Here is a 26,730-nt window from a genome sequence, read left to right as displayed (position 1 = left end):
GGTGGGAAAGTCACCATCTGATCCGTTTTGCACACGCAGTTCTGTGGCCTCACGTGCGTTCACACGACTGGGACTCCAGCTGCACTGTCTTCCCCAGAGTGCTCCCGTCCTCATTCGACGGAGTCTCCGCACCTGTGAACAGGAGTCCCTGTCCCCTCTCCCCCGGCTTCTGGCCACCGCTGCTCTGCTCTCTGTTCCGTGCCTGGGCTACTGTTCACTCTCACCCTCTTTGTGTCCTCAGATCTGAAGTGAGTTTGTTGTAGCCAGAATATAGTTGTACAAACGATGGAGTCCTGTTTCTTTTTTTCTTTAAAATCCTTTCAGGCAGCCGAGGCCTTCCTGCTGAGGAGGGGATTAGCCGCCCAGTGCTGCCCTGGCAAACGTCCAGTGCCCGGGTGGTTCAATGAGAGAAATTCATGTTCTCCCCGCTCCGCAGGGGGAGGTCCAAGGGCACAGTGTCGGTGAGGTTGGTCCTCCGAGGCCTCTCTCCTTGGCCCACCGCTGGCATCTTCTCCCGGTGTCCTCATGTGGTGTTCCACCCGGGCGTCTGCGTCCTCACGCGGCGTTCCACCCGGACGTCTGCGTCCTCACGCGGTGTTCCACCCGGGCGCATGTGTGTCCTCACACGGTGTTCCACCCGGGCGCGTCTGCGTCCTCACGCGGCGTTCCACCCGGACGTCTGCGTCCTCACGCGGTGTTCCACCCGGGCGCGTCTGCGTCCTCACGCGGTGTTCCACCCGGGCGCATGTGTGTCCTCACGCGGTGTTCCACCCTGGCGTCTGCGTCCTCACGCGGCGTTCCACCCGGACGTCTGCGTCCTCACGCGGCGTTCCACCCGGGCGCGTCTGCGTCCTCACGCGGCGTTCCACCCGGGCGTCTGCGTCCTCACGCGGCGTTCCACCCGGACGTCTGCGTCCTCACGCGGCGTTTCACCCGGGCGTCTGCGTCCTCACGCGGCGTTCCACCCGGACGTCTGCGTCCTCACGCGGTGTTCCACCCGGACGTCTGCGTCCTCACGCGGCGTTCCACCCGGGCGCGTCTGCGTCCTCACGCGGCGTTCCACCCGGGCGTCTGCGTCCTCACGCGGCGTTTCACCCGGGCGTCTGCGTCCTCACGCGGCGTTCCACCCGGGCGTCTGCGTCCTCACGCGGTGTTCCACCCGGACGTCTGCGTCCTCACGCGGCGTTCCACCCGGGCGCGTCTGCGTCCTCACGCGGCGTTCCACCCGGGCGTCTGCGTCCTCACGCGGCGTTCCACCCGGACGTCTGCGTCCTCACGCGGCGTTCCACCCGGGCGCGTCTGCGTCCTCACGCGGCGTTCCACCCGGGCGTCTGCGTCCTCACGCGGCGTTCCACCCGGACGTCTGCGTCCTCACGCGGTGTTCCACCCGGGCGCATGTGTGTCCTCACGCGGTGTTCCACCCGGGCGCGTCTGCGTCCTCACGCGGTGTTCCACCCGGGCGCATGTGTGTCCTCACGCGGTGTTCCACCCTGGCGTCTGTGTCCTCACGCGGTGTTCCACCCGGGCGCGTCTGTGTCCTCACGCGGTGTTCCACCCGGGCGCGTCTGTGTCCTCACGCGGTGTTCCACCCGGACGTCTGCGTCCTCACGCGGTGTTCCACCCGGGCGTCTGCGTCCTCACGCGGTGTTCCACCCGGGCGTCTGCGTCCTCACGCGGTGTTCCACCCGGGCGTCTGCGTCCTCACGCGGTGTTCCACCCGGGCGTCTGTGTCCTAACCTCCTCCCCTATGAGGACACCAGTCATATTGGGTGAGGGCCCCTTCTCACGGCCTCATTTGAGTTTAATGCCTTCGTCAAAGATCCTGTCTCCAAAGGCGGCCGACGTCTGGGTTGTGGAGGGTGAGGACCTCAACCTGTGAATGCTGGAGGGACACAGTTTAGTCCATACAGAGAGCAGCTTCCACTCCCACTTTTGGTAATCCCAGATCAGAAAGCACTTTTATTACCATTTTGTTTGTTTTCTGTATGTCTTACAGCTTTTTGACCCTCATTTCCTCTATTGCTATCTTCCTTTGTGTTCAGTTGACTTCTTTGCAGTCAAATGTTGCATAGTTGTCTTTCTCCCTTCTTTCTGTGTCTGTTGCATCAATATTTTCTTTGTGGTTACCATGGAGATCACACCTTGATGAACTCTCTCTCTATAGCCTTCTCAGCACTTTGGACTATTGATGTCTCAAATTCCATCTCTATTATGTACCTACCCAAATAGAGTTCCAATTATTCTTTATGCTTTGTCTTTAAATCCTGCAGAAGACAAATTTGCGGAGTTGCAAATCGCATTTACAAAATAGCGTTTTCTTATGTTCCTCCTTGTATTTACTTTTGCCAGAAACATTGTATTTCCACATGGTTTTGAGTTGCTACCCAGTGCCTTTCCTTCTAACCTGAGGAATTCCCGTTAGCGTTGCTCAGAGGGCAGGTGTAAGAGCAGAGACACTGCTTGGCTTTTGTCTATCTAGTAATGTCAGGTTTCTCTCATTTCTGAGGGACTGTTTTGCTGGATTCAGAATTCTCAGTTGACAGCATTTTTCTATGAGCAATTCAAGAGATCGCCCAGTGGCTTCCGCTCTGTGAGGCTCCGGCTGAGACAGCTCCTGGTGGTTATATCGGGACTCCCTTGTTCGTGATGACTTCTTTTTCTCTTTCTGCCGTCAAGATTTTTGTTTTGTCTTTGTCTTTAATATGTGTCTCCTCGTGGGTTTACGTGAGTTCTCCTACTTGGACTTTGTTGACCTCCTTGGATTTGTATTATCTGCACCTTCCTTCACGTTTTGAAAGTGTTCAGCTACTGTGGACTCAAATTCCTATTAAGACAGTTGTTTTAAAATCTTCCTGTAGTAAGTGTGACGCATGTGTTTCTTCAGGGACTATTTCCGGGGATTAATTTGGTTCTTAGATAGGCCACGTTTTCTTACGTCTTTGTACGCCTCGTGATATATTTTATAAATCGGGCCTTTGAGAGACACAGCTACCTCTCCCAGTCTTTGCAGCGCGGCTTGTGTGACCTCTGCTACGTCGGGGGCCCCGAGCCTGGAGATCAAGCTGAAACAAAGACGAAAGAGCTTCTCAGGTCTCTCCTGAGCACGCGTCCTGTCTGGGTCTCTGTGGGTGCTCCCCCCACCCTCCCCACCAGGTGCTTTAAATTATCCTAATTTCCCAAAGAGCCTCACCCAGCTGCTTCTCCGGATCTTAGTGTTCATTGCAGTCCTCTGCCTGCAGAATGTGGCCCCAGGCGTCCACATGGCTGCAGTCACTGTGACTTTTTAAAGGCAGCTGTGTCTCCCATTGCCCACCCGAGCTCCAAGTCAGGGGGGGCAGTGCCAGCCCTCCGGGAAGCCCCCAGGCAGGCAAGACATGGCAGACCAGGTCCTCGGAGCTCCTGGACCCCAGTGGGAACACCAGGAGTAGGCTCCTTCCTCCCACCTGCACTGTGACACGGCAGGGAAGGTGTGTGACAAGGACAATAAGAAATCTGCATTTTTCTAGGATTGTGAAGGTGGCTTTTTCTTTGTTAGGCACTTGCTTGGTTGCTTGGTTGCTCTGGGTCTTTGGCTGGCTCTCAGAGCTCCTGCCAAGTTAATTTTGTCAGCAGTTGTTTATTTGATGTTTCCACGACAGATTGATGGCATGCAGTTTCTCTTGCTGACATCTGGCTGGTGTCACTGCCCAACTTGCTGGATTATTTTTAAGTGACATGGAGAAAAGGCAGTGCCGTCATTTTCTCCAGCAGCCTGCTCAGCTCCTGGCTTGTGACTCAGTTCCGTCAGTGAGACTTGAGAAAAGTCTACAGTGACGCCTCTGGGAAGGCATCTCTCTGAGCTCGGAGGGACCATCTGCTTTTCTACTCCTTTCTCGGTTGGGGTGGACACATTAAATACGGTGGCGTGAATGTCGGAGTAGCAGCCAACCCTATCTGATAAGCAAAAGAATCCTTCAAGAAGCTTGTGATTGGACCACAGCCCAAGTGTTCATGGGCAGATTCAGGAGAGAGACCAGCACGTGTCCAGGAAATCCAGTCCTCTTAGTTCAACAGTGGACGTGCTTGATGTTAGAAAATGCAACAGGTCATTTTATTTAAAATATCTCTTGCTTAGAGCTTAATAGATGACGTCTGTGTTTCATCCATGGGAATAGATGAAGTCTTCCTTTTTTTTTTTTTTTAATTTATTGATTTTAGTGAGAGAGGAAGGGGGAGAGAGAGAGAGAGAGAGGAAGACGGGAACAGAGATCTGTTTCTGCATGTGCCCTGACCGGGGATTGAACCGGCAATCTATTTTGGGACGATACTCTAACCAACCGAGTTATCTGGCCAGGACAGTCTTTTTCTTCTGTGTAAACTTAGGCCTTTTCACCAGGCAGCTCTCATGCTATTAATTGTAACTTGTCATCAACTTGATCATATTGAGCAAATAAGATGTTTTTACAAATATTGATCGACTTACGACCTATGCAACTTAGGACCACAATCGCTAGCCCAACTGCTCTGCGTCTGGCAGCACAAGCGTTGCCCAGCTGGGTGTACGACAGTGCGGACCAGCTTCCGGCAGCACTACCATCTCCATGTGCACCATTTCAACTGTTATCCCAGACTCGGTACAGCAATTGTGTTTTGTGTCTTAGATATTTTTCATCCAACCCCTCCCAAGATGTCTACCAAGAGGAAATTGTCTTTGCAAATAGTAAACCAGTTGTACTAGTAATGCAGTATTTTACTTAAACCTGATGAATGTAAATATAAGAAACAAAATGGTGCAGAGATGATACAAATGGCATAAAATGAACAAAGAAAATTATGATATATAACAATAATGAAATAAAATTATAAAATATGACTTAAAGATTTTTATAACATCATTTCACAGTACTGTACATATAACCTACTCAACTTACAACCAAATCATGTTACGACCGGTCTGTTGGAACCATTCCCGGGCGTAAGTCGAGCACTAGCTGTATATTTAATGTTGACCTCTTCAATAGAAGAAGGCTTCAAACCAAAGAATACTGGAATCCTGTCATGGGATAAGGACTCTTTGTTTTCCAGAAATAAGAGTAGAGGTTTATTTTTAATGTAGTTAAACGGTCTTAGTTCTTAAAGAAATCACATTTTAAGTCATCATATTTTAGGAACCAAATCTGCCTGATGCAAATTTATTCCCTGGGTATTCCTCCACAGCTAGGCAAAGTTATAACAATGTCTCTCTCTCTTGCGTTACAGTGAGTCAAGGAGGCGTTGCTTTGGTTTCTGACATGTGTCCAGACCCTGGGACTCCGGAGAACGGGAAGAGGACCGGATCCGACTTCAGGTAGGGACGGAGCAGTGACGGAAAGGCACGGTGCTTTCTAACACCCAGGCAATGTGGGCTTGTCCTTTGTGAATCTCTTGTTCTTTCGACTCAGAGGCATAGCTCCTCAATTGTTACGCAGCTAATGTTATTTGAGGAACTCTGAATTTGTGCTGAAGATGCCGTGACCTCTTGGGTTGACAGCTTTCCCGCTATGACCCAATATTAACATTTTAATTCAAAAAACGTATGTGATCAAAATGTGTCTCCAGGGGTGGGGTTTTTTTCCCCTTGCTTTAATTTGTTAACTTCCAAGAGTCTAACGCATTTTGGTTAATGTTTAAAAAAAATCGATGCAGCAAAAATTTAACTATAGCTTCATAATTATTTCATTAAATAAACTTTCATTAGGATGACTATAAGTGGCAGTCATTAAAATTTTATTTCAGCAACGTTACGATTTGTTTTAGGAGGGTCATGATGAGCTCAAGACCCCTCTCCAGTTATTACATTATGAATGTGGTCGTGATAATTAGTGCTGTTTCTCTGGGTTTTTGTCATTCTTTCAGCTAGTTCACGAAACTCCTTTTCCAAATCACCCCAGATGGAAATGCATCTGAGAAAGCTTCGCAATGAAGCAGTGAGAGGAGCAGACCTGTGTTTCTCCTTCCTGTAACCCCGCTGTTTTTATGAGAGAGAAAGAAGAAGGATACGTGTAGGGAGGTTAGCCTATGAAATGACCTAAAAACGGGTAGAAAACACTAAGAGTGTAGGGAAGAAAGAGGAGTGTATAATTCATAGGACCATTTTTCATTTCCCTGAATGATACTGTCGTGTGCAAATAAAGGCAGTTTTAGTTTTGTCTTTAAACCAGAATGTCTTCTCTTCCTCTTCCTTGCCTGAAGACACTGGCTGGGACCTGTGTTAAGTAGCCGGGATGATTCATTCTTGCCTCCTTCCCGATCTTACCTGGGAAGCATTCTAGTCTTCATCTTGGAGAGTTGATACTAGTTTTACATTTTTCATAGATGCCTTTTATCAGGTTGAGAAGTGCCTTTTTATTTTTAGCTTGTTGGAAGTATATCATGAGAAATGGATATAAAGTGTTGTCAAAAGCTTTTCTACATCTATTGATATGATCCTTTTGTTTATTGAGGTTGTTAATATGAAGTTCATTGATTTTTCTGACCGCATTCTGTGGTAAAATTTATGTGGTTTCAATGTACTACTTTTGTTTACATACTGTTGGATTTGATTGGATGTCTTTTAGGTTGTTTGTATATATGGTCATAAAAGATATTGGTTTACAGACTTTTCTTGTGATGACGTAAACTTGTTTTGCTATCAGTGTAGTCCTGGTCTCATGAAATTAATGAGACATAGTCTCTCTTCTTGAGTAACCTGAAAGAGTTTCTGTAGGATTGGTAACATATCTTTCTTAAAATTTGGGGAGATTTGCCTGACTTGGTGGTGGTGCAGTGGATAGAACACTGGACTGGGATGCAGACGACCCAGGTTCAAAACCCCAAGGTTGCTGGCTTATGTGTGGCTTCATCTTGCTTGAGTGTGGACTTACCAGCTTGAGCATGGGGTCGCTGGCTTAAACCCAAAGGTCGCTGGCTTGAGCATGGGATCATAGGCATGATTCCATGGTCACTGGCTTGAGCCCAAAGGTTGCTGGCTTGAGGCCCAAGGTTGCTGATTTGAGCAAGGGGCCACTTGCTCTACTGTAGTCCCCCGGTCAAGGCACATACGAGAAAACAATCAATGAACAACTAAGGAGCTGCAACAAAGAATTGATGCCTCTCATCTTTCTCCCTTTCTGTCTGTCTATTCCTATCTGTCCCTCTCTCTGTCTTTCTCTGTGTCTCTGTCACAAAAAAAAAGGAAAAAAAGAAATTTGACTTTATTTCTGCTGACAGACATACTCAGTCTACATGTCTGCACTTGCATTAGCTTTGGCAGTTTGTATCTTTTAAGGATTTTATTTAACTTTAGAGTGTCAAAATTATTGGCATCAAGTTCTACGTAATATTTCCTTCTAATTCTTTAAATTGTTTTTTTGTTTGTTTGTTTGTTTTGTTTTTGTATTTTTCCGAAGCTGGAAACGGGGAAAGACAGTCAGACAGACTCCCGCATGCGCCCGACCGGGATCCACCCGGCACGCCCACCAGGGGCAACGCTCTGCCCACTAGGGGGCGATGCTCTGCCCCTCCGGGGCGTCGCTCTGTCGTGACCAGAGCCACTCTAGTGCCTGGGGCAGAGGCCAAGGAGCCATCCCCAGCGCCCGGGCCATCTTTGCTCCAATGGAGCCTCGCTGCGGGAGGGGAAGAGAGAGACAGAGAGGAAGGAGAAGGGGAGGGGTGGAGAAGCAGATGGGCGCTTCTCCTGTGTGCCCTGGCCGGGAATCGAACCCGGGACCCCTGCATGCCAGGCCGACGCTCTACCACTCAGCCCACCGGCCAGGGCCCTTTAAATTGTTAATTCCTGCCAGTTCTAATTTCTGATGTTAATTTCTGTTTTCTCTTTTACCCAATTTTCTGACTAGAGAATGTCAAAGTATTGATTTTCTTAACAACAACCAAGAAAAGAAACAAAACCAAAATACCCCCCAAAAACCCACACCTGGTTTTACGGCTTTTCTTCTGTTGCTTTACTTGTCATGTATTTCATTGATTTCTACTGTATCTTTTATTATGTTACTTTTCTTGATGGTGATGTGATTTACTTGCTCTTCTTTTTCTTATTTCTTAAGATTGAAGCTGTGATTGCAGTCCTTTTTGCCTTCCTAATGTGGATGTTCAGTGGTAATTTTATTCTAAGAACGGCTTTAACTGCATACCATAAATTTTATGTTTTCCTTTTCTTGTAATTCACAATAGTTTCTATTTTTCCTGTGATTATTTCTTTGATCTATGGTCTATTTAAAAGTTCCCAAACATCTAAGGACTTTCCAAGGGTTTTGTGCTCAGAGTACATACTTTATCTTTCTTCAGTACTTTTGAATTTATTGACAGTTGCTTTCTGGCATAAAAATGCTCTATATTGGCAAAAATTCCACGTGCCTGGAGAAGAACATATGTCATATTTCGGTGGAGTGTTGTAGAAATGTCAATTAGGTCAAGTAGTTGATGTTTTATTCAAGTTTTTAATGTCCTTACAGACGTTTTTTTGCCTCTTACTCTGTTATTAAGAGAGGTACAAAGTCTTCTGCACTTGTGGCTTTGTCTTGTTTCTCATTGTAGCTTTATCAGTTTTTACTTAATGAATTTTGAAGCTTTGTTAGTAGGTACATGTATGTTTAAAATTGTTATGTCCTTTTAAGAAATTTATACTTTTGATATTATAAAGTGACTTTCTTTCTCCTTGGAAATATTCTTTGCCCTGAAATCAACATTGCCTTCTATTAAAATAGCCACTCCAGCTTTTACTTAATTATTGTTAGAATGGTAATACTTTATAGATCCTTCTATCTGTTTTTGCACTCAATATGTCATACTACATTTTTTTGGTTAAATATATATAAATAGAAAGTGAGAAGTAGGGAGGCAGAGGACAGACTCCCATATGTGCTCTGACCAAGATCCACCTAATGAGCTTCCTATGGTGAGATGCTCTGCCCATCTGGACCCATTGCTGTGCCTGAGGCAGAGGCCATGGAGCCATCCTCAGTGCCTGGGCCAACTTGCTCCAACTGGGCCATGGCTGCAGGAGGGGAAGAGAGAGAGAGAGAGAAAGAAAAGGGAGAGGGGAGGGGTGGAGAAGCAGATAGTTGCTTCTCCTGGGTGCCCTGGCCGGGAATCAAGCCCAGGGCACCCACATGCCGGGCTGACACTCTACCACTGTACCAACCTGCCAGGGCCAGTTAAATATGTTTTAAAAATTCTGTCCTCACATATTGTTTAATAGGAATGAACATTTTAATAACCTTTTCAAATAATTATGCTTACTCTTATTTAATACTATTATAAAATTGACAAGGGCTATCTTCTTAAATGTTGCCTGCATTATGAAATATGAAATCACATAATAAAAATTTTATACTTTCTTATACTAAAATATGTTGATCTATATAGCTTCTGTCTTGAATTATTGCTTTAGACATGCATAGTTTTATACCATCCTGCATAGGTCATTAGCAAATAATAATTTATTGAGTTAGGAATTTTTCAGATATTCATGCATTTCCTTTTTTTTTGTGCATTTCAACATACAATATCAACAACATCACATCTGTTAATATCACTATACATCTTATCAGAAAACTTCCTAGTGATAGTGCTGTCACCTTACTTTGTGGTAGGTCACTCACTACCAGTGTTGCTCACCATTGCACTTACACCACTAGTGGAAATGGCAACATGTGAGAGAACATGTAACATCTTACTATTCTTACAAAATTTTTACACCCCCTGAGAAAGTCTCACAACCCACTTCAGGGGTCTGTGGACCACACTTAGAGAGAAGACATATTCAACATGTGAGTTGACTCCATCCAGAATAAAAATTCTTGCTGTAGTTATAAGGAGAAAGAACGTATGAAGAAAGAAACACACTATTCAGATATTTGCATTATTGCAGTTAAATTAAAACACAATGACATCCCTACTGACAATTTTTGGGACTGCCATGGGCATCCAAAATGCAAGTTCTGTATTGGTGTACTGACCGTCTTCCCCCACATGACCGTGGAACCCACGTGTGTTCATACAGAGCTGGGAGACCACAGCCATGTGGAGATACCTTATGCCCATGAGCTGACATGACATGTACGTGTGCCCAGCATGTAATAAGTTTGCTATAAATGCTGGTGTTTTAAGCAGAGGGAGGATATTCTTAATTGTTTATAAAATCTTTCTGAGGCTGTTTTTAATGAAAGGCAATTCAGTTTTGTCTAAATTCTTATAATCAAAACTAATGACTAACATATAATCCAAACTAATGACTAACATTGTCAAGATGAGTGGATAAAATTTGTTTGTAGTTTGGCACTGTAATTATATGTAATTTGGGGCTATTTTTATTTGAAAAGAGTTTACTTTATCACGTTGGTAAAATATTCCTCTTCTGACTGTATTTATACTATTATTATTGTTTCTTTGGAAATGACTTTTCGGTAAACAGTGTAAATATTAACTCCAGTTTTCTCAGGAGTTGGAGTTCAGTGAAGGCAGAAGCTCTCATGTTTGAGTCCAGATGAGTGTGAGGACTGTTTTCTTCACCAGTGGCCATTCTCTAAGACAGAATGTACATTCATTAGAACAAAGAGTTAGGTGTGGGATGACAGAAACATTGGGAAGCCGTCGGTAAGGGGTGGAGCGTGGAGAGATGAGGGCTCTATGGGTGGCCATGGGCATCTGTGAGCCATCTCTGTTCTCTAGGCTAGTCAGACACTCACCCTATGTGAGGCAGACATAATTAACTCCATTTTTGTAAATACAGCTGTTGAGATGGTTGCTGAGATTTGAAATCGGATCTCAGTGACCTCAGAGTCCCTGTTGAGCTGAGTCGATTGTAGTAAGAACATTATCACGTTTAAGTTTTTCACACCTATCATGGAGGGCCACTGGATAGGGCTGTGCAGCTGGTGGACATCACAGAGGAGTCATGGGAGGGGTCCAGCTGTGATTTAAATCCAGCCTTGAGCCGCCGTCTGGGCCGTGCACCTCGTCGTGGGGTCACCTGGGCGGAGCAGACTGCGTTCCTCACACTGACACTGAGCGGGAAATCACATGCTAACTAGTGCAGAGGACCCATGGAGTCTGGCTGCAGCGTGGTCCACATGCTGGGAGATAGAGGTTCTTCTAGTGAATATATCGTCCTCTATACATGGGGAAATACAGTGGGCATTGTATCTGTTATATAGTATACACAGGGTGGGGAAAGTAGGTTTACAGTCAGTCATGAGGACACAAACGCACAGTTTACTCTTGTATTATTAACTGTATCACTTTCCATATGAAGAACTGTAAACCTACTTTTGCCCCACCCTGCAGACATACACACACACACACACACATATATATATGTATATGTGTGTATATACACACTTATGTTAAGTGTACATAACTTATAGTTGTTTTATATATGGGTGTATACTTGTATATTCCCAAGTTAATAGAATCCTTACATCTATTCTTTAAAAGAAATTCTTTCTCACAGGTAATAGTTGCTGAGAGTACCTTCAGAGACCTCCCTGTTTTCCCTAAACCATGGGCTTCTCACCTGCTTCCATGGCCCGGTCACTAACCTCCACGCAGAGCTCCACGCACGACCAGCCCTGGATTGGTGCGAGCCACCCCCCCACCCCCCCCCCACCCCCGTCCTGAAACCCCCTCTGCACAGTGGCCGCTGCTGCCTGCAGGGCTCTGCCTTGCTGCTCTCAACCCTTAGTCACGTTCTTGGTCCAGAACAGGCCTCGTCCTGCCGTGCCACTGTCGGGGGCTCTCACCTAAGAGGGGGGCAGGCTGAGGGGTTAGAGGCGCGGCGCCCGGGGCACTCACAGATGCTCCGCCCCCCCCCCCAGGGTTTTTATTGTTGTACAAAGATGTATCCTGACCACCTCTGCCCGCCCCGCCCACACTGGCTTCTCCGGGAAGGAACAGGAGCCCCCCCTCACCCCGCCCCCGCCCCTCCCCTGCCCACGGCTCCAGCGTCCCAGGACCCGTGCCCGTGCCGTGATTCCCGTTTCCACCCGCTCAGCACTGTCGGGAGCGGCAGAGACACACACGCAGTTACTGTGCTGCCTCTGTCGTGGAGGGCGGGGTCTGGAGGGACGAGGACAGGCTTTACTGCTTCTGCGTCTGCTCCTGTGCCCAGCGCGGGGCCGGTTCTTCCTTCTGTCGACTTGTGTTCCGTTAGCTCGCCAGGGCCTGTCCCTTGAGAGGCGTGATCACAGCCTCGTCAGTGCCCTGCGAAACCAACCAGGTTAATCACCTCGGTCAGAGGACGTATCATCCGCTTTCCCTGAATGTGACCCGCACAGAAAGGGAGTCCGGGACGGAGACGGGTGGTCATCATGGCTCCAAGATTAGATCTGTCGCTCAGGTTATTGATATGTGTCTGCCCCTGTTCAAGCTAATCGCTGCTGTCCTGTATCTTCACACTTTTCTCATCCGCGAGGGGAGTCCCGGAAGTCCACCTTATGAAGCAGACGGGGGTCCGGGGGAATTATGTGTGATCAGGTGGAAGGAGAAACCGAGGTACTCAAAGCAACGATTACATAATCAATGCAACGCAGGAAACAGCCCGTCACCGGGTCCCTTAACAGACTGCTGCACGTGCTGGCTGATGCCCACACACACTCTCTCCTGTGTCTGGTGGCGCAGTCCTGGTTTTACGGGCGGCCCTGGAGATGGTGCAGCGAGCTAGCTTTATTACTTCTCCAGTGCAGGTCAGTGGCGGGACCCCACGCAACCCGCCTCTTGTTATGTGAGAAGATAAAGAATTGCACTTGCGGAGAGTGCAGAAACCCGGAGATACACTTGTTCATTTTCCTCCAGATCTGCTTTTTGTTGCTGTCTCACTGCACTCTGCTCCCCATGGAGCAGGGAAGGAGGGAAGCCCAGTGTGTCGTCAGCTATGCGGGTTCATTTCCGCGTGGTTCACGAGCAGCGCGAGATAGCACAGCCTTCCGGGTGGCGGGGGAGGAGCCTGGAGAGGCGTCTGGGGAGGCGTCTGGGGAGGAGTCTGGGGAGGCGTCTGGGGAGGAGTCTGGGGAGGAGTTTGGGGAGGAGTCTGGAGAGGCGTCTGGGGAGGAGTCTGGGGAGGAGTCTGGAGAGGCGTCTGGGGAGGCGTCTGGGGAGGAGTCTGGGGAGGCGTCTGGGGAGGAGTTTGGGGAGGAGCCTGGGGAGGAGCCTGGAGAGGCGTCTGGGGAGGCATCTGGGGAGGCGTCTGGGGAGGCGTCTGGGGAGGCGTCTGGGGAGGTGTTTGGGGAGGAGTTTGGGGAGGAGCCTGGAGAGGCGTCTGGGGAGGAGTCTGGGGAGGAGTCTGGGGAGGAGCCTGGAGAGGCATCTGGGGAGGAGCCTGGAGAGGCGTCTGGAGAGGCGTCTGGAGAGGCGTCTGGGGAGGCGTCTGGAGAGGCGTCTGGGGAGGAGTCTGGAGAGGAGCCTGGGGAGGAGTCTGGGGAGGAGCCTGGAGAGGCGTCTGGGGAGGAGTCTGGAGAGGCGTCTGGGGAGGAGTCTGGGGAGGAGTCTGGAGAGGCGTCTGGGGAGGAGCCTGGGGAGCTCTGGAACTGCCTTCCGTACACCCACCCGGTTTCTGGTCTGGAACTGCCTCCCGTACACCCACCCGGTTTCTGGTCTGGAACTGCCTTCCGTACACCCACCCGGTTTCTGGTCTGGAACTGCCTCCCGTACACCCACCCGGTTTCTGGGCTTACTGGACATTTTTCCACTGCTTCCTACTTTTTCTAAAGTGCTATAATGGAAAACTCAGTTATCCTTCGAAGTTGGAGCAGGTGCGCAGGCTGAAATCTTGGTGCCCTATTTAATGTCATCGCCTGTTAGCGCTCCTTTATTTCTATGACGGTTTACTTAAGTTTCCTGCGAGGTATTGATACTCTCCGTCCCCTCACTGTTGTTAAGGGGTGCTCCAGGGTGGCCCCTGACCACAGACTCTGAAACATGCTCACATGCTCCCCTCCCCCGCCTCCTGACAGGGACCACGGCACGGAGCCCCAGGGTGCCTGTGCTGTGATCCTGGTCTCATGCGTGTGGGCGCGGGCATTGGCTCTCTCCCCGCAAGCGTGCAGTCAAGCTCCGTAAGGAACGGACTTGGGTTTGTTCAGTATTGTATGCCCACCGCCCGGGCACGCGCCTCGGTTCACAGCGAGCGTTCCGGAAATAGTCATGCAATCAATTATGGTTACTTTTATGGAAGGGATGCATTTATGTTTTCATGTTATGAGGCAGTGACAAAAGGTGTTTTTTTTTTTTTAACATTTTTTTTTAATCTTTGTTTCTTCTTTTTATTTATTCATTTTTTAGAGAGGAGAGGGAGAGACAGAGAGAGAGAGAGAGGAGAGACAGAGAGAGAAGGGGGGAGGAGCTGGAAGCATCAACTCCCATATGTGCCTTGACCAGGCAAGCCCAGGGTTTCGAACTGGCGACCTCAGCATTTCCAGGTCGATGCTTTATCCGCTGCGCCACCACAGGTCAGGCACATGTTGGTTTTGATGTGCAGAATTTTGATGTCTGGGTAACTTTTCAGGGATCTCATTATCGCCCAGGAGACGGCAATGCCGCCTGTTTCCTGCACATCCGTGTGAGGCTCGCAGCCCTGCTGTCTGCTGGGTGGTTGGTGTGCCCCTCTGTGAGCCAGAGCAACAGGGACGAAGCGCAGATGCCGGGACTGGGCAGCCTTCTCTCTCTCCCAACAAATAAAACTTTTAGTTCACGAACGAAAGCTATCGACAGTCAACAGTGTCGTGCTGTTTACAATCCACCGTTGCTAAGAGAGGGGACCTTAAAAGCTGTCACCACACGCACACACACACACACACACACACACACGCGTACACAGGTCACTGTGAAGGGATGGAGGTGAAGGCCATCCTCCCTGTGGTCATCAGTTCACAATACAGACCCGCATCAAACCATCACATTGTACCCCTGAAACCTGTGAAGACTCTCTCAACTAGCTCTCAATAAAGCTGGGGGAAAAAAGAAATGAGACAGGTTCATTTAGAAAAAAACCCCAGAATTAAATCAATAATTGGGGTTTTGTTAATGAGCACAGTTTGGACACTGCCCTGGGAATAAGAGGGGATTTTGAAAACCCTCAGGCTAGGTTTCTTGTTGGAAAATGTTCCCTTTCTTTTGACGCAGTCCCCTGTGTCCTCAGTCTTCCAGAGGCCAGTCAGCGAGCCGTCTTCTGTTCAGTGAGGCCCATGCGGAGTCTCATTTCCAGAAGCAACGTTGGGTCTGTAAGTGAGGTCTTTATGACCCGCGTGCATGGGGGGGGGGTCAGAGGAAGGAGGACGACCTGGTGACCCAGTGCTTCCTCCAGGTCCTCCCGTCGGGTCCACACATCCGGCCAGCGAGTGCCGGCCCCCTGCAGCCCCCCACCTGAACCCCTCCGTGCCCCGGCCTGTTGGGTTGGAGAGTGAGCTCTGAGAGACGTCCACGGCTCTGTGCCCTGCACAGAAGGCCAACGTGTGGCTCTCTTCAGAAGAGGCCCCGTTACTAAGAGACTGCAGGAGTCCAGGAAAATTATTTCCCAGTGATTGCCGCTCTTTCAGATAGGACCTCTGTGCTGTTAACTCCTCAGTGCTTTCTGGTTCACCGTCTTGGAAACCTTTCCACCCTTTTAAGAAAGAATGGACAGCGAATGTTTTGGTCGCGTTTGTGTAGCCAAAGCTTTTTCTCCACACGAGTCCACCAGGCAGACCCAAGGAACACACTCCCTTTCTCTTCCCGTCTTTATAAGACATCTATCATAGCAAATGATTCTTTTTTCCATCAAAATAAAATAAGACGCATGCCTTGTTTTCTGGGAGACTAGGTCATTGTTATTTCAGCACACGTTAATTTGTCAGTTTAAAAATAGGGAAGAGAGTCGATGGCTCTGTCAGCTCAGGGGCTCACCAGGCTTCGTCACGTCGGGGCTCGGAACAGCCACGTCCTCTGGAAGGCCGCTTTGTTCCTCTGCGTCCTGCTGTCCTCGTCCGTACACAGACGGGTTGACAGAGGATGCCTGGGGTTCTGAAGTCCGTGCGAGCTCCGAGGCTCCCGGTCTCTCTGTCATGATTTCACCGTGCTCGACATTAGGGTGCGGCTCGACCAGACATCTGGGAGGCTGTTTGGGGCACCAGCGACTCGGAGTCTGAAGGAAGCCTGTGCGGTGGTCACCACTGATGTCCAGCTCGGAGAACAGTGTCAATACAGTGGACGTTAAGTGGCGCACCAACACAGTTGTTTGAGGGCTGCCCTCAATGCCCCCCGATGTTACGATCCCATTAGGAGCCCTTCATTATCTCAGATTATTCATTCTCTTGCCCGCTATCCACCCACTCAAAATGTGCTGAAGAGAACAATAAAAGACAAGTTTGTGCTCACTGGTCCCCGCTCAGTGTACAGAGGTCTGATTGTCCTAGGGCCGTGATGGCGAACCTATGACACGTGTGTCAGCACTGACACGCATAGCCATTTTCAATGACATGCAGCCGCATGTGGCCGCATACCAGAGAAGTATGGGGCCGCATGCCGAGAAGGACGTTTCACCCTCCACTCCTGCACGGCCAGGTGCAGTAGCCGAGGATAAAACATTTGCTGTAGTGTAGACACTCTGTGCCGGAGGTCTGTAGGCCAAATCAACAGAACCCCGGCACAGAGCGTCTAGTCCTGGGACTTCCGGTTAGGCCGTTAGGGGATCTCTGACCTCACTTCTAGCCGGTGGAGCAGGGAGCAGCGGAATGCTGTGGGGGACGCATCTCTGGGGGCCCTGCGATCGCCATTACCAGCAACCACATAACCACAGCAACCATCATCCAATCCACTGTTCTGGGATGTCGTGGATTTCTAACTGACCATCATTACTGAGATAAGTGAGGGGGAGGCTGGGAGAGGTGAGGGCCTGTGCTATGGGTGCCGTTTCTCGCCATTAGAAATAGTGGCAGTCATCTTAATTTACATAAGATGCAACTTGCAGAATTTCAAGACAGCATCTGGGCTCAGGAGTTTGTCGACTTGAGGTCAAAGCTTGAGAATCTGGAAAGGTGCCACTTGGAGAATCAAGAGGAGTGCCACTACGAACAGGAAATTTGGAGTGCCTGGAACCGATTACCAGACACTTTTAGCACCCTGAAAAATATAGCAATGGCTTTACTCACAATTTTTCCCTGTACGTACTTGTGTGAGACCTTATTCTCAGCATTAAGTAATATCAAAACCAGCAAAAGAAACAGACTGCCAGATGAAGTTAGTGGTGCTTGCTTGGGCTTAAAGTGTACAAAATACCAACCTTCAACTAAAGATTTAGCCAATGAAATTCAGCAACAAAAAAGTCACTAATAGGCAGGTTAGTTAAAGAATTCCCCCTCCCCCTCACTTATCTTAGTTCACGGCACCCCACATAAGTTAAATAATATCAAGACCAACAAAAGAAACCAACTGATAAATGAACAAAGAAATTCCTAAGCACGTAAGTTAAATAATTAGTGTTTGGTTTATTAAATACAGTTATATATTACAATTATACATTTTTGTTATTTAAACTATAAATATTGCGAAATTATGTTGTTTTTTTCTCGAAGTGACACACCACCTGAGTTATGCTCGGTTTTTTGGTGAATTTTGACACACCAAGCTCAAAAGATTGCCCATCCCTGTCCTAGCGGCTCTCAACCTTAGCATCTTGTCCACTCTGACAACCCCAAGGATTCAATTTAACTGGTCAGGAATAGGGCTCAGGAGCGAGGACTTTTAAATATATTTTTAATTTGGTAAAATACATATAACACCATACAAACCATCTTGAGCATTGTTAAGAGTACAGTGCTGTGGCTTAAGTGCCCACCGCTCCGTCCATCTCCAGAACTCTTTCGTTTTCCACAACAAAGACCCATCTCCACCATGTGATAACTTGCCATCTGCCCCCAGCCCCGGGGCATCTCCTGACAGCCACCACCATGCTTTCTCTGGCTATGAATTTGACTATGCTGGGTACCGCAGTTAAGGGTTGTATCAGCACCCGTGTGATTTAATGTACAAACAAGGTTAACAGCCATTGGACGGCCTGGTTTGTGTCGTTCTTGACAAGCTGTCAGAGGTGGGGGGTCTGACGACTCAGAAGGACGTGCACTGGGAAACAGGTGTCCCTACGGTGGCAAACAGTCTTCCCGCCTTTGTGACGATGTCTCCGTTCATGACTGGATCAGCTCGTCAGGACTGCGTGTGTGTGTGTGCGTGTGACAATGTGACCATGTCCAGACCCCCTCTCTGATGCTGAGTGACAGGAGTGTTTGCTCCCCTGCCCACCCACCCTGTGGTTATGGTCGTTGCATCTGGCTGGGTTGCTGTGGTCGCACCAGATCCTGTGATTGTCGGCCAATTACTTTGCTGTTAGGCATGGAGGGTGCGTCAGAACACCGAGAGGTCCTGCGCAGCCTGGAACCAAGCCAAGGAGGAAGTGTTTGCTCGGCAGCCTCCGTACATTTGCGGTCTCACCGATCAATCACAGATGAGCGACAGGTTTCACTGTGAAGAATAGACAGTCTGAATCCGTGCATGTACGAGCTCAGGCGAGCCACATCTGAGCCCCGTCTTTCTCATCTGCGACGGGGATGAGGCCCCGGAGGGTGGCGGGGACCGTGGGGCCTCACTGAATGCTTCCTGCCACCCGGGGCCTGGTCATCGAGGAAGGGTTTTTTTTTTTGTTTTTTTTTTATAATAGTTTTTTTTTTAATCTTTTTTTTTTCTATTTTTAGAGAGGAGAGAGAGAGGGAGAGAGAGAGAGACAGAGAGAGAGAAGGGGGGAGGAGCTGGAAGCATCAACTCCCATATGTGCCTTGACCAGGCAAGCCCAGGGTTTTGAACCAGCAACCTTAGCATTTCCAGGTCGTCGCGTTATCCACTGCGCCACCACAGGTCAGGCGAGGAAGGGGGTTTTTGTTGGTGGTTTGTCCCGCACTCTAGACCAGCTCCCTGGCAGGACGGAAGTAGGTACTGTGTGCACCCTCTCTCTCTCCTTCCTCTCTCCTTCCTCTCTCTCTGTCTCTCTCCTTCCTCTCTCCACCTCCAGCATCCCTCCCTGGTCTCTCACTCAAGCTGCAGAGGAAGAGACAGCCAATAAAACACCTCCGGGCCCAGAGTCTGCACGGGGTCCCTGCACCCCCTGATCTCAGGTGGGGAGAGGCCTGGAGGCCCCCGAGCTCCAGGTAACAGGAGGTGGTCAGGAGAGGGAGAGGGGCCTCAGCTCCCAGGAGGAGACCGAGGACTCGGGGGAGGGGCCTCAGCTCCCAGGAGGAGACCGAGGACTCGGGAGAGGGGCGTGAGGAGAGCCCAGCTGCCGCGGTGACGGGCCCTCCCAGCCCGGTTCCGGTTCCGTGCGTGCGTGTGGCACTGCCGGACTCTTCCCGCCACCCGCCTGCCTGCTCGCGCCCACGCGCAGTGGGCCACCTGTCACAGCGGGGACACGCCCGCCTCTGCACACGTGGGCGGGTGGTGAATGTGGGGACATCAATTGTCTCCTGTTGCAGACAAAGATACACGCCTTTCTCTTTGTAAGTAGCGGATTCCCGTGAACTTGCAGCATCCTTAGCAGATTTAAATCAAATTTCTTCAAGGGAAAATCCTCATGCTTTTTTAAGGCCGAGGTTCGGAGGGCTGGCGCAATTCGAAGGTGGTGGGCCACTTGAAGCCGCTGTCACAGTCCTCATTCTCGCTCACACCGGGATGAGCCTTCCCCCGGGATTGCTCCGGGGCCTTTGCTGTGCTGTTGTTAATCTCTAAACATCACACGAGATACTAGTTTCTCTTCTTTCCTTAGGCTGGAGAGCACCATCAGCTCCCTAATGCACTTTTAGTGGACCTAAAATTGCCTTAAGACTTGAGGAGATGAGTCTAAAAATTGTGTCTGCAGAAAGGAAAACAGTGACGCAGAAATGGCACGGCCTGTGAGATTCGGAGGGTGGGCGGCACTTCTGCGCCCCCTGCAGCCCCGCGGCGGTCTCTGGCGGTGGCACTGTCCGGGGCAGAGCCCAGTCTAGCCTAGCCCCCGGCCAGCGAGCGGGCAGTCCACTGCAGATGGTCTTGTGGCCTGTCAGCCCCATTTATCAAGACTGCCTCTTCCCGTCAGTGGAGACCAGCCAGGGAAGTGTCAGAGCTGTTTTCTGAGTGGACTGAGGACTTACTCACAGGGAGCCCGCAAGGGTTTCCAGCACGGGTGCCCTCAGGTAGGAGCCCTGAGCTCACAAGAGGCCCTTGCAGAGCGGTGGGCAGGGTGCTTCCCCCTCGTGCCGCGGGCTGTTGCCGGGCATCTTCTCTCCACGGCCTTCCTGGGCGGAGGAGAGGGTCTGAGCTCCTGGCTCTGTCCCTGGTTTGTCCACTCGTATTTGTGGCGGGAGAGCAGAGCCACCACCTGTGCTGGGGGCAGCAGACGCGTCAGGGTGAACAGCACCATGTGCTTCCTGAGGCAGCTCCTGTGGCTCTGTCCCCAACACCCTGCTCTCCGCACTCTGTGCCTTAGGCTGGTGTTTCTCACAGGAGACACCTGATGGAGCCCTCAAAGAACTCAGTTTTTTACCTCGAGGAGAGATGAGGAGGAGGAGGCATGAAGGAGAGGAACCAGTTGTGTTGAGGGAAAACACCTGGGCAAGGAGGGTTGGGACCTCGTCCCTCTCCTCTGGAAGGGCATTCAGAGGACGCTGCCCTGGACACCCCAGGCTGGGTGTACGGCCCCAAGCAAACCACTGCCCTGGACACCCCAGGCTGGGTGTACGGCCCCAAGCAAACCACTGACCTGGACACCCCAGGCTGGGTGTACGGCCCCAAGCAAACCACTGCCCTGGACACCCCAGGCTGGGTGTACGGCCCCAAGCAAACCACTGACCTGGACACCGGCAGGGCTTCCTGCAGCCGGGTTTCCATCTAGATATGTGGATTCATTTTGAAAAAGAAGACAATACAGTCTCTCGAGATCTTTCGAGGCCCAACCCCAGTTTTGGTTTCTGGTTGTGACATGTGGTTGCATCATTACTAAAGGTAGAATCAGTCCCCACACTGATATTTCCATCACGAGGTGTGTTTATTTTACCTGTGGCCCCGTGGTAGTGACGTGTGGTTGCATCATTACTAAAGGTAGAATCAGTCCCCACACTGATATTTCCTTCGCGAGGTGTGTTTATTTTACCCGTGGCCCCGTGGTAGTCACGTGTGGTTGCATCATTACTAAAGGTAGAATCAGTCCCCCCACTGATATTTTCATCACAACATGTATTTATTTTACCCGTGGCCCCGTGGTTGTGACGTGTGGTTGCATCATTACTAAAGGTAGAATCAGTCCCCACACTGATATTTCCTTCGCGAGGTGTGTTTATTTTACCCGTGGCCCCGTGGTAGTGACGTGTGGTTGCATCATTACTAAAGGTAGAATCAGTCCCCACACTGATATTTCCATCGCGAGGTGTGTTTATTTTACCCGTGGCCCCGTGGTAGTGACGTGTGGTTGCATCATTACTAAAGGTAGAATCAGTCCCCACACTGATATTTCCATCGCGAGGTGTATTTATTTTACCCGTGGCCCCGTGGTTGTGACGTGTATGCATCATTACTAAAGGTAGAATCAGTCCCCACACTGATATTTCCATCACGAGGTGTGTTTATTTTACCCGTGGCCCCGTGGTAGTGACGTGTGGTTGCATCATTACTAAAGGTAGAATCAGTCCCCACACTGATATTTCCATCGCGAGGTGTGTTTATTTTACCCATGGCCCCGTGGTAGTGACGTGTATACATCATTACTAAAGGTAGAATCAGTCCCCACACTGATATTTTCATCACGACATGTATTTATTTTACCCGTGGCCCCGTGGTAGTCACGTGTGGTTGCATCATTACTAAAGGTAGAATCAGTCCCCCCACTGATATTTTCATCACAACATGTATTTATTTTACCCGTGGCCTCGTGGTTGTTGGATGGAGGACGTCTTGTCCCCATCAGGGCTTCCTAAGACTTGCATGGCCCTTGGGCAAGAAAGGCTGGGCAGGGATGGTCACCGAGCTCACAGGTGTGACAGTGGCTGGGGGGGGTAAAGAGCAGGTGGGACTCTTGGCCACCATTACCTCTCACAGCTGTGTCACCCACAGACCGGCATACGGAGCCTCCAGACGGTGGCTTTCAATGTCCTTCGTGTGGGATTCCCGCATGCCGACCAGGTTTAAGGAAAGGGATGCTTTACGTGCAGGACGGGGACCTGAGTCTTAATGTCCTCAATGGGTTTGAGGATGTTAGAGAATTCCTGACGGTGTGACCGTTCTTCCTCTCATTTCCTTTTTTGTGATGAAATGTCATTTCTGTTTTTTTAAAGGTAGAAAAGGATCTTCAAATTCTTCCTAATACAATGTTAAGGAAACTTTTTAGCATCTTTCTCCAGAAACTACCTTTATCCCTGATTCTATTGGGAGGGAAACAATTTTTTTTTTAAGATTAAAGAAAAAGTAAGAAGGCAGGGTGAGCCTGACCAGGTGGTGGCGCAGTGGATCAAGCGTCAGACTGGGACGTGGAGGACTCAGAGTCGAGACCCCAAGGTCGCCAGCCTGAGCGTGGGCTCATCTGATTTGAGCAAAGCTCAGCAGCTTGGACCCAAGATCGCTGGCTTGAGCAAGGGCTTACTCGGTCAAGGCACATATGAGAAAGCAATCAATGAACAACTAAGGAGCTGCAACGAAGAATTGATGCTTCTCATCTCTCTCCCTTCCTGTCTGTCTGTCCCTAGCTGTCCCTCTCTCTGTCTCTCTGTGTCTCTGTCACACACTAATAAAAAGGAAGGGGGAGGTGAGAGGAGAATGGAAGAGGGTGAGAAGAGGAGATGGAGGTGGGATGGGGGGTTGAGGGAGGGGGAGCCTGACTATAAGAACAGTCATAGTATTGCAGACTGAGTGAGGTGTGTATCTGAGCCCTACGAGTTCAGATGTGAAAAATGTAATAATCATTATTTTTTAATCATTAATTTTTATTTCAAGATTTTTTGTTTTGTCTGAGTCAGAAAATATTTATTCACTCCTAAAGTTGTTCAGAGCAGTGATTTCTTTGTCCATTGGTTTAAAGTCAGTGGTTTACGTTCCTCGTACCCGAGTTTATGATGTTAAACGCCAGAGTACAACAGGAGCAGGTATGGCCTCTCCACCTCATTCATTTGTGCGCCTTTGATCTGTGTGGGGGTCCCCCCAGCCTCTGGCAGGTGCACACCCTCATCCTGGGGGGGCGACGTCTCCCTGGTGTGCTTCCCCTTCTTCACTCTCCTCAGCCAGCATTCAGGGCCCCTGGGCCCGTGGGGCTGACCTGCTCTGTCACTCGAGGGCCACGGGCGGGGCCTTCTTGGTCTTAGGCTCCTCACTGCCATTTCTTCTCTGCAGAGGCTGAGCCCTGAGACCCAGTCCTGCTCTGTGAGGTCACAGGTGGGGAAGGAGAGAAGGTCGGTGTTGGCCATGGGGACCACACAGCCTGGGGACCCACCTGCTCCCCATCCTCACCACGTGCTTCCTCATCCCAGGTGTGGTGGGAGCCAGCTCTTGCATTCCGACCTGCCACACCAGCTCCAGTCCCCGACCTGCCACACCGGCTCCGGTCCCCGACCTGCCACACCGGCTCCGGTCCCCGACCTGCCACACCAGCTCCTGTCCCCGACCTGCCACACCGGCTCCCGTCCCCGACCTGCCACACCGGCTCCTGTCCCAGACCTGCCACACCAGCTCTCCAGTCCCTGACCTGCCACACCAGCTCCAGTCCCCGACCTGCCACACTGGCTCCTGTCCCCGACCTGCCACACCGGCTCTCCAGTCCCCGACCTGCCACACCAGCTCCAGTCCCCGACCTGCCACACCAGCTCCCGTCCCCGACCTGCCACACCAGCTCCAGTCCCCGACCTGCCACACCGGCTCCGGTCCCCGACCTGCCACACCGGCTCCGGTCCCCGACCTGCCACACCAGCTCCTGTCCCCGACCTGCCACACCGGCCCCGGTCCCCGACCTGCCACACCAGCCCCAGTCCCGGTCCCCGACCTGCCACCCCAGCTCTCCCGTCCCCGACCTGCCACACCGGCTCCCGTCCCCGACCTGCCACACCGGCTCCCGTCCCCGACCTGCCACACCAGCTCCGGTCCCCGACCTGCCACACCAGCTCCTGTCCCCGACCTGCCACACCGGCCCCAGTCCCCGACCTGCCACACCGGCTCCCGTCCCCGACCTGCCACACCGGCCCCAGTCCCCGACCTGCCACACCGGCCCCAGTCCCCGACCTGCCACACCGGCTCCCGTCCCCGACCTGCCACACCGGCTCCGGTCCCCGACCTGCCACACCGGCTCCGGTCCCCGACCTGCCACACCGGCTCCCGTCCCCGACCTGCCACACCGGCTCCCGTCCCCGACCTGCCACACCGGCTCCCGTCCCCGACCTGCCACACCGGCTCCCGTCCCCGACCTGCCACACCGGCTCCCGTCCCCGACCTGCCACACCGGCTCCGGTCCCCGACCTGCCACACCGGCTCCCGTCCCCGACCTGCCACACCAACTCCCGTCCCCGACCTGCCACACCGGCTCCCGTCCCCGACCTGCCACACCAGCTCTCCAGTCCCTGACCTGCCGCACCGGCTCCGGTCCCCGACCTGCCACCCCAGCTCTCCAGGGGCTCCTACCCCAGCGTGGAGTTCCATGTGTCGTGTTTTTATTTCTTCTTCTTCTTTCTTTCTTTTTTTATTTAGATGAATAAATTTAACAGGGTGACTTTGGTCAACTAGAGTAAATAGATTTTGGGAAAAAATCTTCACATTATGTGGACAGTCGATTATGTTGTATACCCATCACCCAAATTCAAATCATCCTCCGTCACCTTATATTTGTCCCTCTTTACACCCGTCCCCCTCCCTCTGCCCCTCCCCCTCTTCCTGGTAACCACTGCACTCTTATCTACGTCCATGAGTCTCAGTTTTACATCCCACCTCTGTATGGAATCCTACAGTTCTTAGCTGTTTCTGATTTACTTATTTCACTCAGTCTAATGTTATCAAGGTCCATCCATGTTGTTGTAAATGATCCGATGTCATCATTTCCTATGGCTGACTAGTATTCCATAGTGTATATGGACGACATCTTCTTTATCCAGTCCCCTATTAAGGGGCACCTTGGTTGTTTCCATGTCTTGGCCACTGTGAACAATGCTGCGATGAACATGGGGGTGCGTGTGTCTTTACATGTGTGTGTGTGTGTGTGTGTGTGTATATATATATATATATATATATATATATATATACTGATTTCTGTCATACATACGAATCTGTATGTGCTGTTTGAACTGGGTCTTTTAAGAAAAACCAAGGTGGAGATTATCTACCTATCTATCTGTCCATCATTTTCCCTATTGATCTCAATCTATTCATCTATTTCAATCGATTGATCTATTTTAAAATTTTTAATCTATTGATCTATCTATCCTAAAAATCTATTGCTCTATCTATCCTAGAAAACTCTAAATGGGGACATTTGTTGTTCAATAGACTCAATAGATGTTGACCCACATTAGTTGAGGTCAGAGGTAGGTATCTATCTCAATCTATTGATCTCTCTATCCCCAATGTATTGATCTATCCTAGAAATCTGTTGCTCCTTCTTTCTCAATCTATTGATCTCAATCTGTTGAGCCATAACAATCTATTGATCTATCTGTCTCAGAAAACTCTACATGGGGAAATTTGTTGTTTAATAGACTCAGATGTCACCCACGTTAGTTGCGGTAAGAGGCTCCTGTTGCCGCCCCCCCCACCCCCACCCCCACCCCCTGTCAGGCAGTGAGGGTCACTGTGACCTCGGTCAGCAGTGGAGAAGGAGACAGCACCGCCCAGTCAGCTCACCTGCTGCTTGGATTCCACTTTAATTTTCAGTTACTCCAGGGTACGTTTCCTTCCAGAAATAATTGGTAGTTCCAATTCTCAATAACGCACCCATAGCCACCCTCGAGGAAATCCATATTGAGAAATAGGTCGTTCACCTAGAAAAGCTCTTCAAACCGTGGTGGGTAAAGCCAGGCTGGCGGTGAAAAGTGAAGGGGCTCTAGAATTCCAAGTGGAGTGATGAGCTTTTCAGAAGAACTAGGTAAGCAGCAAAGAAGCAAAAAAAAAAAAAAAGGATTTTCTTTCTTCTGCTCTATTTAGATCACGAAATTATGCTGCTTTAACTTAAACTTTGCATTTGGATATTTCTTATTTAGATACACTAGACCTTGTTCTTTATACAAAATGGGTTTTCTATTATTTTTTCCTGTTTCTGAATATTAACAATTGTCAAAACTGCACAACATAATGAATCTAAGTGTTCTAAATGTACTTGCCAATGGCAAGATACTAATTTTTTTTTGAGTTTTCTTTTCAGAGTACTTTCCAGAAAGCCAAATTAAATTTCCTGATGTTATACATATAACTTCAGTGACTCTGTTTCCCAATCAAATGAAAGGTTTTTAGTAATAGGATTTGAAACGACTTTTAAGAAAGTAAATTACAATGCAATACAATGGTATACAGAAGCAAAAGTGTACTTATGATAGTAATACTCTAAAAACAGTTTTGTGCCCATTTTTCCTAATTGTGTGTGTGTGAGTGTATGTGTGTTGTTATCTGGGCTACATGCAATTTTGTATCAAGCTGTTGTCTTCTCTCTGCACCTGCATATTTTTTTTTTATGTTCACCTTCTATGTAGCAATGTTGTGTTCCTTCAA

General features: G+C 49.8%; 1 protein-coding gene across 1 annotated transcript in view; it reads left to right on the top strand.

The window, feature by feature from the left end:
* CSMD1 (CUB and Sushi multiple domains 1) overlaps nucleotides 1-26,730 on the top strand; it is a 1,728,861-nt gene that overhangs the window by 1,182,945 nt on the left and 519,186 nt on the right. The window contains exon 8 of the mRNA XM_066382147.1: nucleotides 5,239-5,326. Within this exon, the coding sequence (XP_066238244.1) occupies nucleotides 5,239-5,326 (88 nt within the window). The remainder of the gene's footprint in view (nucleotides 1-5,238; nucleotides 5,327-26,730) is intronic.

This window comes from Saccopteryx leptura, chromosome 4 (assembly GCF_036850995.1).
Source record: "Saccopteryx leptura isolate mSacLep1 chromosome 4, mSacLep1_pri_phased_curated, whole genome shotgun sequence".
NCBI lineage: Eukaryota > Metazoa > Chordata > Mammalia > Chiroptera > Emballonuridae > Saccopteryx > Saccopteryx leptura.
This window is presented reverse-complemented; position numbering and strand designations above follow the sequence as displayed.